Raw genomic sequence first — 19,678 nt, forward strand, 5'->3', positions numbered from 1 at the left:
ACCAGTTGCTTTCCGTGCAGTAGTCTGAGCCATGCATGCATGGTAGGACTGGGATCCATCGTGTTGGTTGGTTTGCAGACCCAAAAAAGCTTGTCCCAGAAGGCCTTCATAGCCAAGGTTGGACACCACCCATCTTGGAGTGTGGCAGCTGCTGTTTCCCGTTTTGTTTTCTTGCTGTGCCAGAGCCAGTAGCCAAAAACCTCAGGCAGCCTGTCTGACTTGATGCATGGTCAGCCTATTGTTGGCTTTCTACCGTGGAAAAGGGCTCTATGTGACTATGCAGTGTGACAGCCACCCCAGGAAGGCCTGGCAATCTACTTTGTGAGTGCAGTGATATGCAGTGCTCATGCCCAGAATGAGCCGGTCTCATGAAATCCCCATGGATCAGAGTTTGTTTTCCCTGTTATAGCCATATTTTCTTGGTTCTTATGTACTGTGGGCATCTCTAATTGCCATGAGTTCCTGACAAAACATTGAAAGAGAACTACTAGCATAACTCTTGGTACAAATTAACTTAGTCTGAAGCAACATTTGTAGAATATTGTCACAAGATACAGTATTTTAGCACAGGGTATTTGGAGTGAAGCAGATTGAATGTCAGGAAATTAAAACTCAGAAGCTTGAGAAAATCCTGAACCCATGGATCCTGGGAATGTGTAGGCAAAGATCCAGCACACTTGCAGCTCTGTCTTTCACTGTTGCTTATCCTGCCCTTTGTGGTGGGAGAACCTGACATGAACTCACCTCTCTGTTGCATAGACATAGACTATGGGCACAGACAGAAGTGCAGCTACCTGGTCTACCTCATGGCAATTCACAGAAATTGCCATGAATTAGACTGATCCTCCTAACCCAATGGATTTTAGCTGTTGGACTGGGGAGGCGGGCCATCCAGGGAGAGAAGCTGTGTCTTCCCCTGGCTCTGTTCTTCCCTTCGCACTTCTGTTGCTGTCTCTGGATGGGAGGGGGAAGAAGGCAGGGTAGTGAGGGCTTCTTGGGTTTTCTCAGCCCTGCTGGGGGGGGGAAGTGGTGCAGGTAAATTGGACCCCCCTTCTCCCATAGGTGAGCAGAAAGTGACCAGCTGGAGCAGAGGGAAATTAATTATGTCACTACTTAGGAGTGGCTTCGTTTGAATCCTTATACAATGAGGGTTAATTTTGTGTGCAATCAGAGGGCTCTGCAGCTGTGCTCTTCTGTCTGGGCATGGCTTTACAGTGATTTCAAGGGGCTGATCAAAATGTCATTTCTGTTTGTTCCATATGTGGTTAGTTGTGTGCCATTCTAAATAAGGGAGCAATGAATTAGAATGGCACACCTGGAGGATTTTGGTGTTGTTTCACAAGCACATGGCGCTGGGGGTCCATTCTGTGCTTGGAAATAGGTGGAAAATTTGATTTGTGTGCATCTAGGCCGTGTATTCTCTGGCCTATTGCAAGGATGCATAGAATCAGCAGAAACACCTTGCCTGCAGTGAGTGGGTATGAAGGCAGGCCCTTTTTCGCACCATGTGTAGGATTGCTGTGTGAGATTTGTGGTGTCTAGGCTGTCCTGAGAAAGTGGGAGAGATCAGGCAGTGGTCATGGCAGAAACACCCACAGGCAGTCTTAGTAACAGCATACAGCCCTCCATGGAAAGGAACTGTGGCAGAGCTGAGATTGGAGACTAGAGGGTCTGTGTGTGACCAGCAACCATCTCCTTGTTCACTACATGGGCCAAGGTGAAGGCTGGTGTGGGAACCTTCAGTGAGTGCCCCAGGCTTGCTGATCACCAGGCTGTTGAACCACAGCAATCTACCCCTGAGGGGTCTGGCTGCTGACTAGCACCTGCTGTGAACCTGGACATCCAGAGGGTTCCTCTGCCCCTCACCCTCCACCTCCCCAAGGCAGTAGTAGCTCAGCTAGCAACAGACCCAGGCAAACCAGAACCCAAGATCAGTTTGCTTTGAACAATGGGTATTTTGGTGCTGATTTTATCAGAGGAGAAAGAGGGCCCTAAACCTCGAGAAGTAAGGCTTATACCCAGAAGGAGAGCACAGAGAGGTAGGCACACTCAGTGAGTTAGAAGATGGCCGGGGTACCTGCAAGTGCGGCAGGGCTGTTTTCTGCCTGCCCACAAGTGCCTGGTTACAATGCACTGTTGGCAGGAGGAGGTTTCGCCTTTCTTCCTTCTGCCTGCTAGTATCACTTCCTGGTCCTGAAACTTGAGGAGGGGACAGGGCTGTGCTTGTTCCAGGATACTCCTTTTAGTAGCTTTTCATTGGTTTGAGAGCCGCTCTTCTCTGCAGTAGCAGGGGCATTTCCCCAGGGAAAAGTCTAGGAGTTCAAGAGTTGGGTATACTTGTCATGGGTCTTATGGGCCAGGGGGAGACCTCAGTTCCTGCCATGTGCTCTCATTGCCCACCAGCCATCCCAGTCTGTGTAGATGCCTGGGCTGGGTTTTGTACAGTATCGCTTCCCCCCCATCCCAACCCAGGAGCACACTCCTTAATGCCTGTCCTGCTGTGTGTATTTGTCTGTGCCTGATGATGTGTGGAAGGCAGAAAGGTGTGGACTGTCCACCATATCCTCTGTGCTGCTGGGAACAGGTAAATGCCAACAAGACATTGCTCAACACCGTCCCTCCCCTGGAACACACAAGGAAGAAAAGAGACCTGTCCGCACTCCCCACAGCAAGAAACACACTTTGAACTCTGTTGGGCAGGGAAAGTAAATAGAGCAGAACTGGAGTTGCTGCAGTATCTATTAACCCATCAGTTCACAGATACAGGTTGAACACCCCTGGCTTACACAAACTACAGTTTCCATAGTAGACCCTCTAGACTATAATCTAGGTGGCTACAGGTTGAGTACTCCTGGCTTAGACAAACCACACAGTTTCTATAGCAGACCCTCTCGCCTATAATGTCCCTCACCCAAAATTGCTTTGTGTCTGCTGTCCATGTGCGAGAAAAGAACACAGGGACCAGATCCCATCGTTTCTCTGACTTCTGGCTGTAACAGGGCAGGGTCTCTCAGGTTGTCCATTAGAAAGAGATGACCTGGCATAGTTGCTAAATTCTGGGAGAAGGTTGAGGCCTGAAATTCCATCAGATTTTGATGCCTAAATACTGTGGTGTTTCCTCCTGGCAGGTTGGGCAGTTTCCTGCTCAGTGTGCTGGCTTCTACATCACTCATACTGAGGCATATAACTCGCCATGTACTATATAGGAAGCCTGGAGGCCAAACTTGATTGCGGTGAACAGCAGAGCACTTGTGAGTTAGGGTCTGCAACACCCAAGTCCCTTATGGGGTTAGCTGAAGATGGCCTGAAAAATATGTTCCACCTCTGCACTCCATGGTTCACCTTTCCTGCCTCCTGGAGCCCATACCATGGTGAACCTTGCAGAATTTATTTCCAGCCCTGGTTTCAGTGCTGTGGAGAGTGGGACAGTACTCAGCTCTGTTACTAAACTGGACAATTTTATTGAAACATGTAAGGTAGCACAAACCAGCAGAAGCATTGCTGTGTGTATTTGTCTGTGCGGGCAGCGTGTTCAGCTTGCCTAGACTTCAGTGTAGGCAGCAAGCTGAGAAGCTGCCCCATGACTGCTGCTACTACCACTTGCTCATGCCTCCTGAGTGATCTTTCTTCTACTCTTCCTCACTGAGCCCATGGGATGGGCCCTGCAGGCTGGAGGCTGCTGAATTTCCAAGCCCCTATCACTCAGTCAAGTTCCATGATCCAACAAGAAGTGCGACCTGTTGTAACCATCACACCCCAAATCACAATGAAACCTCTTCCAGCTACAAAAACTGTGTTTATTTACAAGAAGCTGTTTTTATTTACACAATTGTTGAACCCACATGGAGCCCCAGCCCAGCCCAGCCCAGCCCAGCCTAATGGAGAACATTTTACTGACAGAAGGCTCTGCTAGTCTATTCCCAGCCCACTCCCTACTCAGGCTCCTTTCAATGCCTCACAGCTAGGACTTTGCTCACTGAACCTTGTTGTGCCACCATTTTCTGTGCTGGGACATGACTGCTAAGACAAGGCTGGAAAGCTCCCAGCCACCTTGTTCTTGGCCTCTCCCACTGCCAGCTCAAAGAAATGGCGCTGGCACCCTGAGCTGGGGCAGGGTGGGGCACCTGTGTTCATTAGCTCACGCTCCAGACAGATCCATGCCCTTGCTGCTTCAGGGCATACAAAAAGGCTGAACAGAGTGGGTGGGAGAAACCCTCACACACCCTGGAAGCTGTTTCAGAAATAAATCCTATGAGGGCAGGGAAAGTGAGGGATAAAGGAGTGTATCAGATCCTAGCACAAAGGCAGAGCTTGCCCCACGTCTAAGGGGAGGCTGCGGCCATTGCTACAAATCCCCCCTCCCCCATTAACTCCCCAGCCAGTCCCTGTGCTGCAGGGCTGGGCACAGGATTCTCTTCTTATTGAAAGCCTTTGCTGAAGCACAGAGTCTGGGTTTGAGGAGTACTTTGGGTCTAAGGAAGAAACCAGCCCCAGGGACTAAACTCTCCCAATGCCCAGAGAGGACTTAGGTGGGGGAGCTTCAGAGCACAATATATCAGAGACAAAACACCCACCAGACAGGAATTAATGTGAGCCAGGAGGCACCTGCCCTTGTCAGAAGCTCTGTGGTCAAGAGACAGCAAGCAGTTCCTCCTCCACCTGAGCCCGGGAATGACAGTCTGAGTTCTCAAAAGCAGCCCCTTCTGCTGTCCATTCAACTTTTTGTCCCAGGGATGGCAAGGGATGGCCATGTTTCCGTCAAAAAGGAAGGTCTCCAGAGTGCAGCAGTAAAGAACTGGAACATTTTCATAAGTGGGAGTGGGGCAGCAGGAGAGGTCCCATCTAGTCATCTCCTCACACATAGTTCCTCTTGTCATAGCTGGGCACTGCAGATCTGGGGGCAGAGTATGCCACCTTGCTTGCAGGGTACTTTTCACTCTTGGGGGGGCAGGAGCAGCAGAGCAGAGCGCCCCCGATCACTTGCAGCGCTGCAGCTGCCCATCCCACGTAGAGAGAGGCACCCAGCTCTCGCTTCTGGGGGTCCAGCACCAGTGGGTTGTAGAAGTCCCTGATAATGGTGTTGGCAGACCAGCAGACGGGGATGAGTGTCATGACCCCAGCCAGCAGGAAGATCACACCAGCCATGATGGTGATCTTGGCTTTGGAGGTCTCGTCCTCCACGCACCGGGTGCACTGTGCCCCAACTAGGGCGATGAGGAGGCCCAACACGGCCAGCACAATGGCAACCACCAGCAGGGCTCGGGCTGCTTGCAGGTCCTGAGGCAGCGCCAGCATGGAGTCATAGACCTTGCACTGCATCTGGCCCGTGCTCTGTACCACGCAGTTCATCCACAGCCCTTCCCAGATGATCTGGGCTGTCACAATGTTGTTTCCAATGAAGGCTGTCACCCTCCACATAGGTAGTGCACAGCAGATGATGGTGCCTAGCCAGCCCAGCACCGACAAGGCCACCCCACCGATCTCCAGACCCATCGACATGGTGCTGCACTTTTAAGGCTTTCCAACGCAGAGGGAGAGAGCGACTGTATCTCGACACCTGCAGTCCTCTGTTGCTGTCTGTGCAGTCGTCAGGGGATCCGCTCGCTCACACCTAGAGGCACCTAAGGCTGGGCTGCCTTATAACACCAAGTGCAGCAAAGGGCTGGGCTGCATTACCTCAGCTGTTTGCTCAGGGGTGGGACTTCGCCAACGGATTCTCTCCCTTTCACTGGCTCCCTTGCCACTGCCCCAGCCCCCCTTCCCCTGTGTTTACAGAGATGGCATTGGCAAGAAAGGAGGCTTACATGGACAGGGGAAGGGGTGGAGCCAGAGCCCTTCCCAGAGCTGGGCATGGAGTTTCAGTCTGTCATTTCCTCATAACTATGACTATCGATATGCTTGCTGGGCTGGTGCCAGGCAGATAGGACACTGGGTATGAGGGGAAGGGCTGGAAATGGATTTCTGTGTGAAGAAATATCAGTTAGAATGGGGTTGCAAGTTCAGATCTGGGAGTGGACCTGCAGAGCTTGTCTATCCTGTGCCAGCAGTGGCTCAGGGGAGGCTGGGAATGAGCTCACCTGAGTCCTCTGAGACACTCCAGAGCCTGACCTTTGCCTGTGAAGCTACTCTGGATTCATCCCCAGCACCCTGGCTGGAGCCCTCAGTCTCTGGCAGGCCTGTGAGCAGGTGCCAGGGTTAAGCCTGGAGCAGTCTTACTAGAGAACTGCTGGCTCTGGAGTGTCAGCTGACTCGGGCAGAAAGGGTTCAGTCCCAGCCTCCCCTGGACCACAATAGCTGGATCCCAGGCCCTGTGGGACATAAATGCACCATGGCCTTGAGTAGCTGACTCTGTTTCCAGGAACAGAGCAGAGGCTGTCAACATAATGCTGCATCTAGCCAAAAGAGGTGTCCAGACACCAGACCCAGTATCCACTTCCCCAACCCCTCTGGTGCCATGCAGCAGGAAAGCCCCTGACTCATTGCAGTGCCCCCAGGCACCAAGCCATCAGTCTACAGCCCTGCCACAACACTACCCACCGTCACAGACAGACCAGGAATAATGCCTGCCACAAACCTGGCAACACCTGGGGTGGAGGGTATCAGGGCCTCCAGCTGCTCCCTCTTGTGGGAAAGCAAATGCTGGCTGCTGGGCTGTGTGCTAGGGAGACCCTGAGCATGTAGAGCTAGACCCAGCCCTCCACTTGCCTGGGGAATGGAGTGCCATGGTTCTCATACCTGTGCCCTGGCATTTTTTTTAAATGAAAAAAAAATATATATATATAATATATATAAATTTATATATAATATATATAAATTCTCTATCATAGGCTTTCCATCACACCTCTTAAATCACATTAAGAAACCCACACACTCATTACAATAAAAGCACCCTTTGCCCTGTACCCCCATGCTCCCACCCTCTTCCCTTCCCTAACCCAAATTCAGTCCCTTAGTCCAGGCCCCAATCTGGGAGAGTAAAACAGATGTAGCCTGAGGGAATAGGTGGAGAGTGGACATCAGGAGGGTGGCCAAGGGGCTAGGGCTGGGGCTGGTCTGAAGGATGGGGCTCTGCCACCTCCGACCCACCCTACACCAACTAGTCAGTGATGTCCCTTTCATTTCACACCAGTATTTAGGGCTGATTCCAACACAGGCCAGGTGACACAGCCCCTCAGCTCCTCCTAAACCAACACATTAATACGGTTCCATGGCTGGCAACATATTACCTGATTAGGAAGCCACCAAGGATCCCTGCTCTTCCCATACCCTTTCAGCCATTTCTCCTGTGAGGGCCAGACTGTTTCCCAGCCTCTGAGCACACAGCCCAGCAGCTCCTCTGAAAACAGTGTAGATTGTTTAGCAGCAGGAATTTCTTCAGAGCCACTCCTGTGCCAGCCTCTGCCAGCAAGAAGCACTGTAGAGAGCAGGGCCAGGAGCATTGGTGGTGGGGGTAGCTGTTGGCTAGTCCAGCCTTAAGTCCTGTCAGCAGTGAGTGGTGTGGGCATGTTGTAGAATCATTGGCTTTGGCACTGAAGTGAAGTTTATTTAATTTCTGGAGTTGTTTATCAATTCTTACGCTTACCAAAAGGAAGGCAGTTTATTTAAGATTAGAGATCTATCAGCTTTAACACATTCATGAATTGCTTCTTATCTTCCAACAGCCTAGCAAACTCAGGGAGCAGCCAGCTACCTTTGCATTACTGTGCAAAGACCAGTTGAGTTTCAGGGATGAATACTCCTCTATCAGAGTGCTGGGACCCTGATGAACAGCACAACCAGGCACTGTTGCAACCTGTCCTGAGTAGAAACCTAGCTCGCTTTCTCTGTAAGCCTCTAGACTCCTTGCTGTCAGCCCTACAGTGAGCTGGTCACACAAAGCAGGTAGTACAGACAATGGCACAAGAGTAATGCCCAGAGAGCCACATGGCTGTTAATATAGGGCAAAGCACGCATATTGGAAATGCTGAACTCCAAAGGAGCCTGTAAGTACAGAGCAAAGGGCCCTCAGTGCCCTCCAACCCCACACTATCCCCTGCTGAGAATGCAGTGGGAATCGCAGTGAGGTGATATCAAACCCAGGGCCCTTACACATTCAGCTTGAACCCTGAACAGTAGAAGAAACTGCTCCCTCCCCATGTCCTGGCCTATTTACAGATTACCAGGAGCTGTGGACAGGTTTTCAAAGAGGCTTAGCCCTCCTCAAGCGCCCAATAAACAGTGTCCTGTGGGAACTCAGTCTTCACCGGATGCATCTACACAAGATGCTTTACCGAGCCACAGTAATTTGTTGCACAGTAAAGCATCACCATTTACAAATGTGTGGCAATTATGACTCAGTACACTAATGTACTATATTGCTGGATAATCTTGTCAGATACAATTGGTATCCGGCAGCACAGTAAATAACACATGCAGTGAGGCTTCTCTGATGTGCTGTAATTACAGTGCATCCAAGCTGACTCGATTAATCAAGTCTCCCAGAGTGTGGTAATTACTGCACTCCAGCAGACTCCAGTGTCACATGTATCAGTGTTCCCGCACTGAAAAATGGTGGTGGGGGCATTCAACGAGCTTTAGTTAAAGTGCTCCTGCCACCATTTTTCAGTGCAGGGATGCTGATATATGTTTGGAGCTGCTCTAATTAAAGTGCCCCCCCCAGCCCTGTCCTGGAGAATGTGTATAAATGCCCAAAGAGTCTTGATCATCACAAAACTGAGAAGGGAGAGAGTGAGAGTGGGACCCAGACCCCTATGCTAGGGGCCCACACCGCATGCAGTGCCCGAGGATTGTGGGCACTTCCAAATGAAATCTGAAAGAGTCTGCATGTCGAGCAGAGGCCACCTGACCTAGCCAATAAGAAACGCTGAGACCAGGGCTGCATCCTACACGTTGCTCTTCTCTGGAACTGAGCCACTTATTTCCACAGCCTGGGCCCCCTCCTGGAGACCCTTTCTTTCAAAAAACAGAGCAGGGCTTGCTTTTATTAAGATACAGCCAGAGGAGAAAGTGGTATGGCTGTCACACCAGGATCAGTAGTCGAGCCATTCACTCATGATACAATGGACCCTGGTCCACTTCCTCCTTTACCTGCCTGAGGGGATCCTGTTGAAGCTGCTTCATTCTGCATCAATTAACTAAAGCTTCCTTGGGCCCAAGAGAGAAAGCAAAAGAGAGCAGGGTGCGTTAGCTCAATGGGAAGGGCTGTATCCTACCAAGGGGACCTTTGGGACCTTGAGGTTACCATCGGAGGGGACAGGAGTGGCTGGGGCACCCTTCTGGACTCGTTGGACTTAACAGTACTGACAAGTGGCCCTGTTAGCCAGAGGGCAAGAATGGTCCAAGCCTGTCCCTACTGGTTATAGTTTTTGCCAGTGTCTGTTTAAGATACAACACATCGAGCACTGTCGGAGCAGGACTCCCCGTGGCCTGCCGAGTGCCCTCCCGTCCAGGAGAGTGGAGGCTTTCCAGCGGAGTCTGGCAGGGTGCTGGGGCTCCGCTGAGACAGCGGGCAGCGGCGGCTGGGCCAGGGAGAGGAGCGTGCCGCAGCTGTGGGGTCGGGGCTGGGACCGGGGCTGTGCGGCAGAAGAAGCGACGTAGAAGGGCGCTGAAAACCCTCGGGGCAGCCAGGGTTGCCCGGGCTGGGGCTCTTCTGCTGGGCCAGCGACTCCTTCGGTGTGAAGCGGACTCGCCTGGAGGGCTGGCACTTCCCTCCGGCGGCTTGAGGCCGTCGCTGGGTGCTGGCGAGGTGCCCGGGGACCCTCCGCGGGGCCGGGCGGGTGCGGGCGGCACCTGCCGCGGCTCCCCGGGCCGGGCCTCCCTGCTCCCGCCTCCCCTGGCAGCCGCCGGCCGCACGCTCCCTGCCTTGCCCGGAGCTCCTCCTGCCGCGCACCTGATGCGGCGGGACCCCTGCCCGGCCAGCGCCCGCCGGTGAGTGCCCGCGGCCGGCCGCGGCTCAGCCCCGACTGGTGCGGCAGCGGCAGGGGCTGGGGAAGCTCCTGGGACCGCGGGGTCGCCCTCGGGGCCGGGCCGGGGCGGCTGAGGCAGCTGCCCGGCAGCTCACACGGCTGCGGGGGGGGGGCGAGGGTCTGGGTCGCTGTGCTCCTCCCCCCCGCGCCCGGCTCCGAGGGAGGGGGCAGGGACCACCGCCTGCCTCGCGCCGGAGGGGCTCTTTACAGGACGGCTGAAATCCACCCTCCCCCGATCGCCCAGCTTCTCTTCCCCCGGCTCCTTGGACACTGTCCTGTTTGGGGTTGGGTTGCTTAGCTGCAGGGCTGGGCGAAGGAGCACGCAGCAGGATCTCTGACTGAGTGGACCTGCATTTGCCCAACGGTATTTGTCCTGTGTTAGCTCCTGATGCCCCTCTTAGGTGGGGCAGCGGCAGGAAATGCCCCCCTCCCCATGGAAAGCAGGATAGAGGCCTAAGAGTCTCTGCAGCAAGGGCAGACTCCGATGTCTAAATGTGGACACCTACATGCAACCCTGTCCAGGGCCGCCCAGTGAGCTCAGCCCTAATTTACCTCTTCCCTTTTGGCCAACTCTTTTGAAAGTTGCCTCAGGCCCTGGAACTCAGTTTCTTCTCCCCTGTCTCCAGTCTTTTATATCAAGCTCATTGGCATCATAGCTGGTTGCTTGCAGCTAAGAGAGTCGCTCGCTCTGCTGGGGAGCTCTGAGAGTAGCTTTATGTAGGTGTCTTGAGCACTTAGAGACCCTTGAATGGAAGGTACCGTTGTCAGGTCCAGGGTTACCATGTGGAAGGGGAGGGAAGGAACCAAATGAGGGGAAAGATTCAGAAAGGGCCTGAAGAATGAAGGGAGCTGAAGGCACTGAGGCCCAGGGGTGTGGAGAGAGGGGGAGGTAGGCATCTTCAGACACAGAAATGGCTGGGAAACTGAATGGCCTCTGACTGGGACAGTGACCATATAGAGACTGGATCATAAGTGAGCTGGACTGGGACACAGCTGCCATTGACACAGAATGGGAAACTGACTGCAGATGTCAGGGTGATGTGCACCCTTGGCTGTGAACAGGTGTGCAGAACCCCTGTTAGCTGAGGCAGAAGTCCTGGAGAACTGGAGAGCTGGAGATGTGGGACCAAACTACATGAAAATGGAAGGGGACTGATCCAGGCAATTGGATCTGTCTCAAGTGAAGAAATTAAATGATAGCAAGAAAAAATGCTCTGTCTCAAGAAGAAAGGAACTGTGAGCACCAGGTGGGGCAGGGGGTTACAAGGAATAAATCACTGAGGCTCTTTGAAATATATTTTTATAGAACTGCAAAAACTATATGTAAGAGAAGTGATAGAGGGAGACCTAGAAACCAAGAAACTGGGACTAGTCCTAGAGAGATGCATTCAAACTGTTTGTAACAAGTAAACTGTGAGTTTAGTTCTTTCTATTTTCAAAACACCTGTGGTCAGAAAAGGCTTGTGTTATTTCAACTTGCTGAAAAGACCCTTTATGGATCCTGGAGGCTCCCACACCAGTCATCCCCTTCGTCCATTTGTGTTCCCAGAGAGAGACTGGTCTGGCAAGTCTGAAGTTGTCTTTGCTGCTGCCTGACCTGATAATTCAATTCTAAAAAGGGCAAAATTGCACATACCTTTACAGGAGTGTTCATGAGCGTGTGGCTTTGTACAAATATTCTTGTGGTGAGGAAATCATGCCTCTGAATGTTTACAAAAAATAGGACTTGGGCTTCAAGTGCTCTTGAAGCCAAGGAGGGGTACCTAGAATGCACATTTGAAATACCTTTCTTTGTAGTGCATCCCCTGTGTTGCTACACATGTTCATCTGGAGCCAGTCATGAGGAACACACAGATCTTGTCAGAGAGAGGCCATTGTGTTAGAGGAGAGTGGACAGGAGCTTGCAATGCATGGCAGCAAGACAGCCACTGCAACTCTGGGCATCCTGAAAACAGTCCTTTCCTCTGAAGCAGGGCTTGAATGACTACAGGGTATTTGCATTATGGCCATCCACTTTCAAAAAAGACACTGTGGTAGAGTTGTAATGTGACTGGAGCCATGATGGTCCAGACTTGAAGAAGGGTACTTTGTGCCTGAAAGCCTGTTTAACATCTCCCCCAAATATCCAGTGCGTTCAATGAGAAATATCACTCCCAAACCTCTTGCTGTTTACAAAAAAAAGATATTGGTAAACCATAGGAACCTCAGAGGAGGGCTATAAAAGAGTTTCAGGGGCTGGAGGCGAATGCCAAGAAGCTGACTCTTTAATTTGTAGTAATTGTTTAGGCCAGTGGTCTCCAACCTTTTAAAGTAGGAGATCACCTTTGGCATTTAAAAGCAACCCAAGATCTACCATGCGCTGCCTCCACCTCCCTCTGCCCCTGCCCAGCAGGACACGGGGCGGGGCGTGCACGGGAAGGAAGTGGGGGGGCAGATCACGTCAGAGGGAGAAAATATTATTTGGGGGCGCACCTCCCCAGCAGATAAGTCCCACCCTGCTGGGGCCCCACTCAACTAACCCCTGCCGCTGCCTCTACAGCACTGTCCCTTACCAGGAGGGCCTTGATCTAGTCCCTGCCCCTTCCCTCCCCCACAGACTGACCTGCTGGGTTGGGGCATGTGCGTGCATGCATGTGAGCACTCATCCCTGCACCCCAGCCTCAGATCTACTCCAAGAGGCTCTGAGATCTATCTTGGGTTGGTGATCACTGGCTTAGACAGAGGCTAAGGAGAATTTGATATCTAAAAGTGTATGCGCTAAGCAGAGTGAGAAGGCCATTGAGGTATTATCTGGGGTGTAAGATGGGGGACGGGACAGGGAGATGGGAAGAAATTGTGAAGGGAGGGAAAAATGTCAGCTGAATCCAGACGTTCCCAGATCCCAAGGTGCACTGGGCTGTGGAGCAAACTTCCTTGGGGAGGGTTATTTATACTAGCCTGGAAAGAACCCATGGGAATATACAACAGGGATCAGCCTTTCCCTCGTCCCATGGACAGAATAAGACTGAACATGTTGTTGCATCTGCTGCATGGGTGCTGTTGTATAATGGACCAAAAACCATTATAGAAAAAGAAGGACACCAGAAGGAACAGAATCGCCAATGAGCGGGCTGAGAGGGAAGGGCAGTTTTACCGAGTACCTGGCCTTGGACTTGTGCTTGGCATGACTGGTGCTCAGCTAGAATGTGAGGGAGCATTGTGAACAGGGAAGTCAGACTGGTCTGGGTACAAACAGGAAACCAGGGCTGCCTGCAGATGCACCATCCACCTCGACTGCCTCAAAGGACAGAGGCACCAGAGCAAACTAGCATCCCTCCCCAGCCCAGGCAGAATCTGCTCCAGGCTGGTGAGCTGGCAGGAACACAGGATCTCAGTGCTTTCTTCCTTTCCCCCCAGCAAATTAGATTAGGGCAGAAGGTACCAGAAAAAAATGACCACAGCATCCGCCAGAGCTGGCCAGGTCAAAATGCCCCTGCTCTCATGCCCTTAGGTATCAATGGTAAGAGTCGGGGCTCTTGGGGTATTCCTTGGGGTGGATAGCCTCTGGGATGGTTTGTTTTCAGTTTGTCCTCCGGGGGTCTGGGCTGGGACTGTAATTGCTCCTGTCTGATTGTATTTCAGGAGCAGAACTGCTGGATCTGCTCCCATCCAAGACACACAGAAGCGCCATTGTTGAAGGCCCTCCTAGACAGCAGGTAGCAGGTAAGTCAGCTCAAAGCATCAATAGCAGCTCTGTCTTGGCTAGGAGAGCAGGTGGGCTGGGGTGATGACAGAGCCTGATGGGATGGAGGAGGTTTGCCAAGAAGAGCAAATGTGAGGGCTCTCGGTATTGAGTCAGCTTGGGAAGCAACATGGGTGAACAACACGCTGCCTCTGTATACCCTCACTAGTGCATGTAGAAGCCAAGAGCTCCTTCTACTTTAGCCCTCACAGGGGCCGGAGGTTAGTGCCTGTTCCCCACAGAGCCCCTGGAATTCCCTGTCCAGTGGGGAAGGTGAGCCATGTGGAGGAAAGGGAAGGCGTCTCCCTGAGAATCAGAGCCTGCTCCTGGGGCCCTGCACAAGCTCCATGTTGCAACGTATGGGGAGATGTGTCACCATTTAATGGAGAACTATAGCACTAATAGCCAGTGGCACCAGAGTGGCCCAAGCTAAGATCCTAAACCCCTCTCATTACTCCATGGTGGGGAGGTAGGGAGCAGGGGGACAATGCCCAGAGCCTGCCCTAGGGCTGCACAAAAAAATATGATACAATACAGATGATATAATAGTGTTTAATTACACTATTAAGTGATTGCTGCTAGTTTGAGTCAGGCTGCCCCTTGGATCTGTGTCACTTAGCTGTAGTGCATCCTAGGGAATTAATATATGAGATTCATTTCCTTTAAAAGTTATATAGGTTACTAAGGGCTCAATCCTGTTTCCCCTTCATGTACCTACGTGGCACTTTTATAACAACCATGTTTGGCACTTGCACACAGATTGGGATTCTGTTTCTGCCTGTGGCACAATCTTCCTGAGAGTAAAAGAGCACAAAGCTCTCAGAGCACAAGAAGCAAATCAGATTGAATGTCAGATGGAAAGATTTGTTTATTAAGAGGTGACAGATAAGAGCTGGAATTAATCTAACACAACCTTGTTACAAAGAAAACTTTCATCCTCATAATTTTGGTCCTGACATGGACTCTTATTTACTTCCAGTTAGGTTTCTAGGGATGATGGGCCTGCTCAGATCAGTTAAACTAAATTCTGTAGAAGAATTTAAGCAAGGTATTTGATCATCAAATGGTATTGTTTCAGTTCAAAGTGACCCTGGCCAGGTAACACACATAGCCAACCTGTGCTATTTACAGGGCTTGTCTGTACCATGTCAATAGACAGTCGGACAGACACGAATTTACCTACTCTTGCCCCACCCAGTCAAGTCCCCAGTCAAGTCCCCTGACACATGTTGGGGATCTCAGAGTAACTTTTGCTGTAGAGAGGCAGTTTCTTGTTACACATTTTGTTAGTGTACTGATACTCCCTGTTAGTGCTCTCAGCACTCATCTGAGTTGATGAATCACCTCATTTCTAGACAACTGAGACTCAACTTATTACACACATTTTCGTCATTCAGAGGGCTTTCACTCAAGCATGTACTTCCTTATAAGCACTTAGCATAATGTGACGACATTGGCACTCGGGAAAACTGTCTGTGTATGAAAGCCATTTTCTTTTTTGTCCCTAGATCTGATACAAGGGCTCATTTTCATAGTTAACAATGACTAGTTACCCAGGACAGAGAATTTGCTCGGTGATTCACTTCAGCCCCTAGGGCAGCTGTATTCCTGTTTGCCTTCTGATTTCTCAGTGTTCTCCCGAGAGAGGAGTTAAAATCAGTGGTTCTCAACCTTTTTTGTACCAGGACCCATTTGTAAACATTGATGGCCAGTCCTGACCCAGTAAATAGTTTAAGTAGAAAACAGCCCCCTGGCCCTGCCAGTGCCCCTCACTCTTGTCTTGCTGCCCCCTGCCCCCAGCCCCCTAGTGTGTGGGGCAGGGTGTGTGTGTGTATGGAAAACTGAGAGCCCCAAACAGCCCCTTGCAGGCTGGCATTCTGGTTTTCCACGTTTTTCTCTTTTAAAGGAGAATCCATTTTTAAAATGTGTTCATAACCATTTCATATATTTTTGCGAATCAGTTTTGGGTTGTTACCCACAGGTTGAGAAACACTGGTTTAAATGACAGAGGTCTGCACTTGCATAGGGACTTAGGCGCTGAAACTCCACAACATTTCCCTGACTGGAGTGCCCTCACCATTAGGCTGCAAAGTAATTTGGGAGAAGGGCAGGTTGAGCTCTACCTACTTAAAGGTGTTCGCTGTGCAAGGAATGATTAGAGATTTACTGGCCAAGGACTATACATGGCTCTCTGCCCTACTACTGAGGTCAGTGAGCTGCAAGGAGACGACTGGGCTCCACTCCCTGCTCCACTGAACATTGAACTCTCTTAAATTAAGTATTTACTGGAACAAGGACCCTAGTCTCTTTCCCTTGGGTAAACATGCTCACCACTCAACTGTAGATGGATACTTCATGTTCTCTCCCCTAACCAAGGAAACTGAAGTTACTCCATGCCCAACAGGATACTTAAACTCGAGGGAAGGAGAATACAGCCCCACCTTTGCCAGAATAGCTGCAGCCTGGTGTTTAGAGCTAGGGGGTATGAAATATGAATTTGAATTCCCCCATGCAGATGTAGGAACTGAACCCTATCTTAAAATAACTGAGCCTTATCTTAAAAGAGGGATAGAAGCCATGCTCCAAGGATACTTGCCAAGTGGAGTGGTGGGGTGCAGAAGTAATATACAGCTGCCTCTTAACAGGGCTTCAGCATGAGTTAAGCCTAGAACTGCTCAGCCCTGTCAAGACTGAGATGTTTTGAAGTAGAACTGTAGGTGCCTGCAAAACTAATGCTGACAACCAGGATGCTTCTAGGATTAGTCAGCAGCTGTGTGGTGGTTTTGAGGATCTAACTTTTGGACTTAGTGCCCAAGCCCCATTCAGGTCCTTTTGTTGATCTGGCATAGAGTTAATCAGATGTTTGGTAGAGATAACATTTCAGTTGCAACCCAGCAGAGGGAGCAGCCTCCTCCTGACTTCAGTTTCAGAGAAGTTCTTGTTGAACAAGGTGTACTAAGAAGATTGCTGGCAAAGATTTAAACCGTCCAATCACAGTCTGGGCTGTGTTCCTTCTCATCATCCAGTGAGAGAACAAGGCACTTTCTTTATGGTTTCCTGAAACTTTGGTTCTGGAAAATTCCAGTTTCTTCATGCACACTGTTGGACCGCCCTGCTTTGTGTCACACCTGTTGGACCAAACACTGAACCCTTAGGGGGCTTACAGGTGTGCAGGCCCCTGCTTTAACTCATGGCACTTTACATAAAGTGCCATGAGTTAAGAGCGCCCCACCTCTGACCCAACAGCTGTTTGCCTATTGGGTTGGGGAGGGTGAGTGGGAATCGAGCCTGCCTGCAGGAGCCCAAGGAGCCTGCCTGCATCAGAGGAGCTGCTCCTGTCCCCAAGCCCCCCCCCCCAGCTCCAGGACTGTCTGTGAGAAGGGATGGGGGAGGGGGTAGAGAAAGGGGGTAGGGGAAGCAAGCTGCAGACTGACATTTGCTTGACTTGAGCTTGGGTGGGTGGGGGTTGGAGGGAGCTGCAAGATAGTAGGCAGCTCTGATCCACCCACACTCCCCTCCAGCTGAGGTCTTGCAGGCCCAACATGCAGCTTGCTTCCCCTCCCTTCCTGTTGACAACCCTGGAGGTTGGGCTGGGCGACATCAGCTCAACCTTGATACTGCCACAAATTAGTCAGCAAGAAACACAAGTTCCCTAAGGTGCTCTAAAGTGGAAACTTCATCTGATCTCTCATTTCACGAGGCATAATTTGTTGCTCAACTGATGATTTTAAAAGCATTCTGCAGCTGTGTACATGTCACACCATGACTACAAAGCGCTTTCAGGGGGTCGATTGTGCGAAAAATGTAACTGGTTTGTGCCCTTTGTGGCTTAGCTCCAGTCTGCATCCTTGTTCTGCTGGTTCCTTCATAGAGAACCATTTTCAGCTTGATCCTTTAGCCAACATTATGTGGTCTCCTCTGCTCTTTTTAACAGTACTTGGCCATCTGCAGAAATAACCATTTTGAAGTTAATGAAGAATGTCTGCTATATCTGCCTGCTCCTTGGCAGTTCTCTCTTTGTTTAGTAGCTCTTCAGGTAGAAGCATAAGAGTCACCCGATTCATTTGTTTGTCAATCATTAACCAGCTATAAACACTTAAGAAACCAACACAAAACCTCCATATGCACCTGTGTACCAGCACTTGATTCTTCTTGACACCTCAGTGGGCATGTCTACACATGCAGTTAATGCACCCGAGTTTTCTCCGCAGAAGATTCAGAAGCATTAAACTGCACCCCCACACACGTCTGAACATATGCCCTTTAGGAACAAATTTGCTCCCAGAAGGAGCAATTCAGTCTAGGGCTGGTCCTGACCTGCCCTGCCCCCATGCAGCAGCCAGAGGAAGCTGCAGGCTCCCCTGAGTTCCGGCCTTGGGCTGGCAAGGGGCACAGGGCTGGTTCCTATTTCTGGGGCAGGGTGGGGGGTGGGAGGAGAGCTGTTCCAACTCTTGAGAAGCCACTTGCCAGCTATGTGGAAATTGGGACCCAGCTGCTGGGGCAGCTCTCCCAGACACATGGAGATCAGCATGGGTCCTGATGTCCATGTGGCTGGCAGGCAGCATCCTGCCAAGCCGAGACAGCTATCCCCACCCTTTGTGGCCCCCTGCTGCCTAGGAGCAATTTGCTCCCAGTTAGAATCTACACGTACACTTTGGTGCATTAGTTTAATATGCCAGAAATCAGTGTATCTATAGGTGCTAGAAAGTGGTGCATTAGACTAATCTACTGTGCAATAATTACTTTGAATGTTAAGACGGTGACACTTTACTGTACATTAGATTAGTTTAATGTGCAGGAAAGCATCTCATGTAGATGCACCCAGTAATAAGGTTAGTAGGGCCTGTTCATCTGCTGTAGTCCCTGCCTGAAAATTGATTTGGCTACATGCTTTTCTGGCTGGCTCCCCTTGAAAATTCATGCTTTTGAGCCGCTTTACAACATACCACATAACAGCATCTGTGTTTCAGAGCCCTTATTAGGGCATATGAAAACATTCATCTGTTTGAAGGTGGTTGGCCTTATTCTGGATCAGAAAGGGTTAACACCACAACACACCCACAGTCTGCTCAAGCCCTTTCTTCAGGGCATCCTCCCAGTGAAGGTATGGAGGCACAGAGCAAGGCAAGGGACTAGCCTCAACTGCCGCAGGGAAAGCTGCCAAGATGAGAGCAAGACCATCAGTCACATCCTTCGGCACTGCCCCTATGCCATGGTAGTGTGAAAAAAGGTAAGCCGGTTCCTTGAAGAAGTGACAGGAGTCAGACTGATAACAAGGGAGGCAGCACTATATGGACACCTGATGAAAAACCAGGGGTCTACGATAACTCGCTTTGACCAGTTTGTGCTCTGTGTCAGAAGCGCCCTGTGGCAATGCAGGAACCTACTGGTGTACAGACACACAGAGCTCAAGGAAACAGACTGTTAAAATATTTCTGAGAGAACTCCAGTCCTACTACTGAAAAGCGATGGGAGAGGACAGAGAAGATGCAGCCAGCTCCACCTGGAAAAGGGACACTTGGCACAGGCAGTTCGAAGAACCCCCAGGAGGGAAAGTGGACGGGGGAATGAAGAGGACAACGATGCAACTGGACCTGGAGATGGCAAGGAAGACAGCATCAGAATCAGCAGCAGAGGAAGTGACATCGACATCGACAAGGACAATAAATGAACTGAGAATGTAAACCCCAGAGCAGGGCTTGGACTAAGGAGCTACGACTGAATTAGGGAAGGGCAGCGGGTGGGTGCACGGGGGTGCAGGGGAGTGGGTGCGTTTATTATTATAATGGGTGCACAGGTTTCTTAATGCAGTTTAAGGGCACTATGGAAAGTTTTTGATAGAAGATTATATATATATTTTAAAACCCCCCATCATTTATGAGTTATGCTGGCCAGCTCCCACATACACTCTCAAATTAAAGCAGTTCAGCATAAAACCTGCCCCTTGTCCCTTGAATGAAAGCTATGTCAGAAATTCCCCACCCTACCAGCT

At 50.8% G+C, this 19,678-nt stretch overlaps 2 protein-coding genes across 2 annotated transcripts in view; one reads left to right on the forward strand and one right to left on the reverse strand.

The window, feature by feature from the left end:
- Positions 1-3,776: 3,776 nt before the first annotated feature.
- CLDN3 (claudin 3) lies at positions 3,777-5,787 on the reverse strand. Its single transcript, XM_090026264.1, has one exon. It carries the CDS (start codon positions 5,497-5,499, stop codon positions 4,855-4,857), a length of 645 nt encoding a protein of 214 aa, XP_089882390.1. The 5' UTR covers positions 5,500-5,787; the 3' UTR covers positions 3,777-4,854.
- A 4,070-nt stretch (positions 5,788-9,857) lies between these two features.
- Positions 9,858-19,678, forward strand: part of LOC149854020 (claudin-4-like) — a 29,249-nt gene continuing 19,428 nt past the window's right edge. Inside the window, exons 1-2 of the mRNA XM_090025690.1 lie at positions 9,858-9,927; positions 13,587-13,667. The gene's annotated coding sequence lies outside the window, so the exon portion shown is untranslated. The remainder of the gene's footprint in view (positions 9,928-13,586; positions 13,668-19,678) is intronic.

The sequence above is a fragment of the Crocodylus siamensis genome, chromosome 13, assembly GCF_052110815.1.
Source record: "Crocodylus siamensis isolate JL-2025a chromosome 13, ASM5211081v1, whole genome shotgun sequence".
NCBI lineage: Eukaryota > Metazoa > Chordata > Crocodylia > Crocodylidae > Crocodylus > Crocodylus siamensis.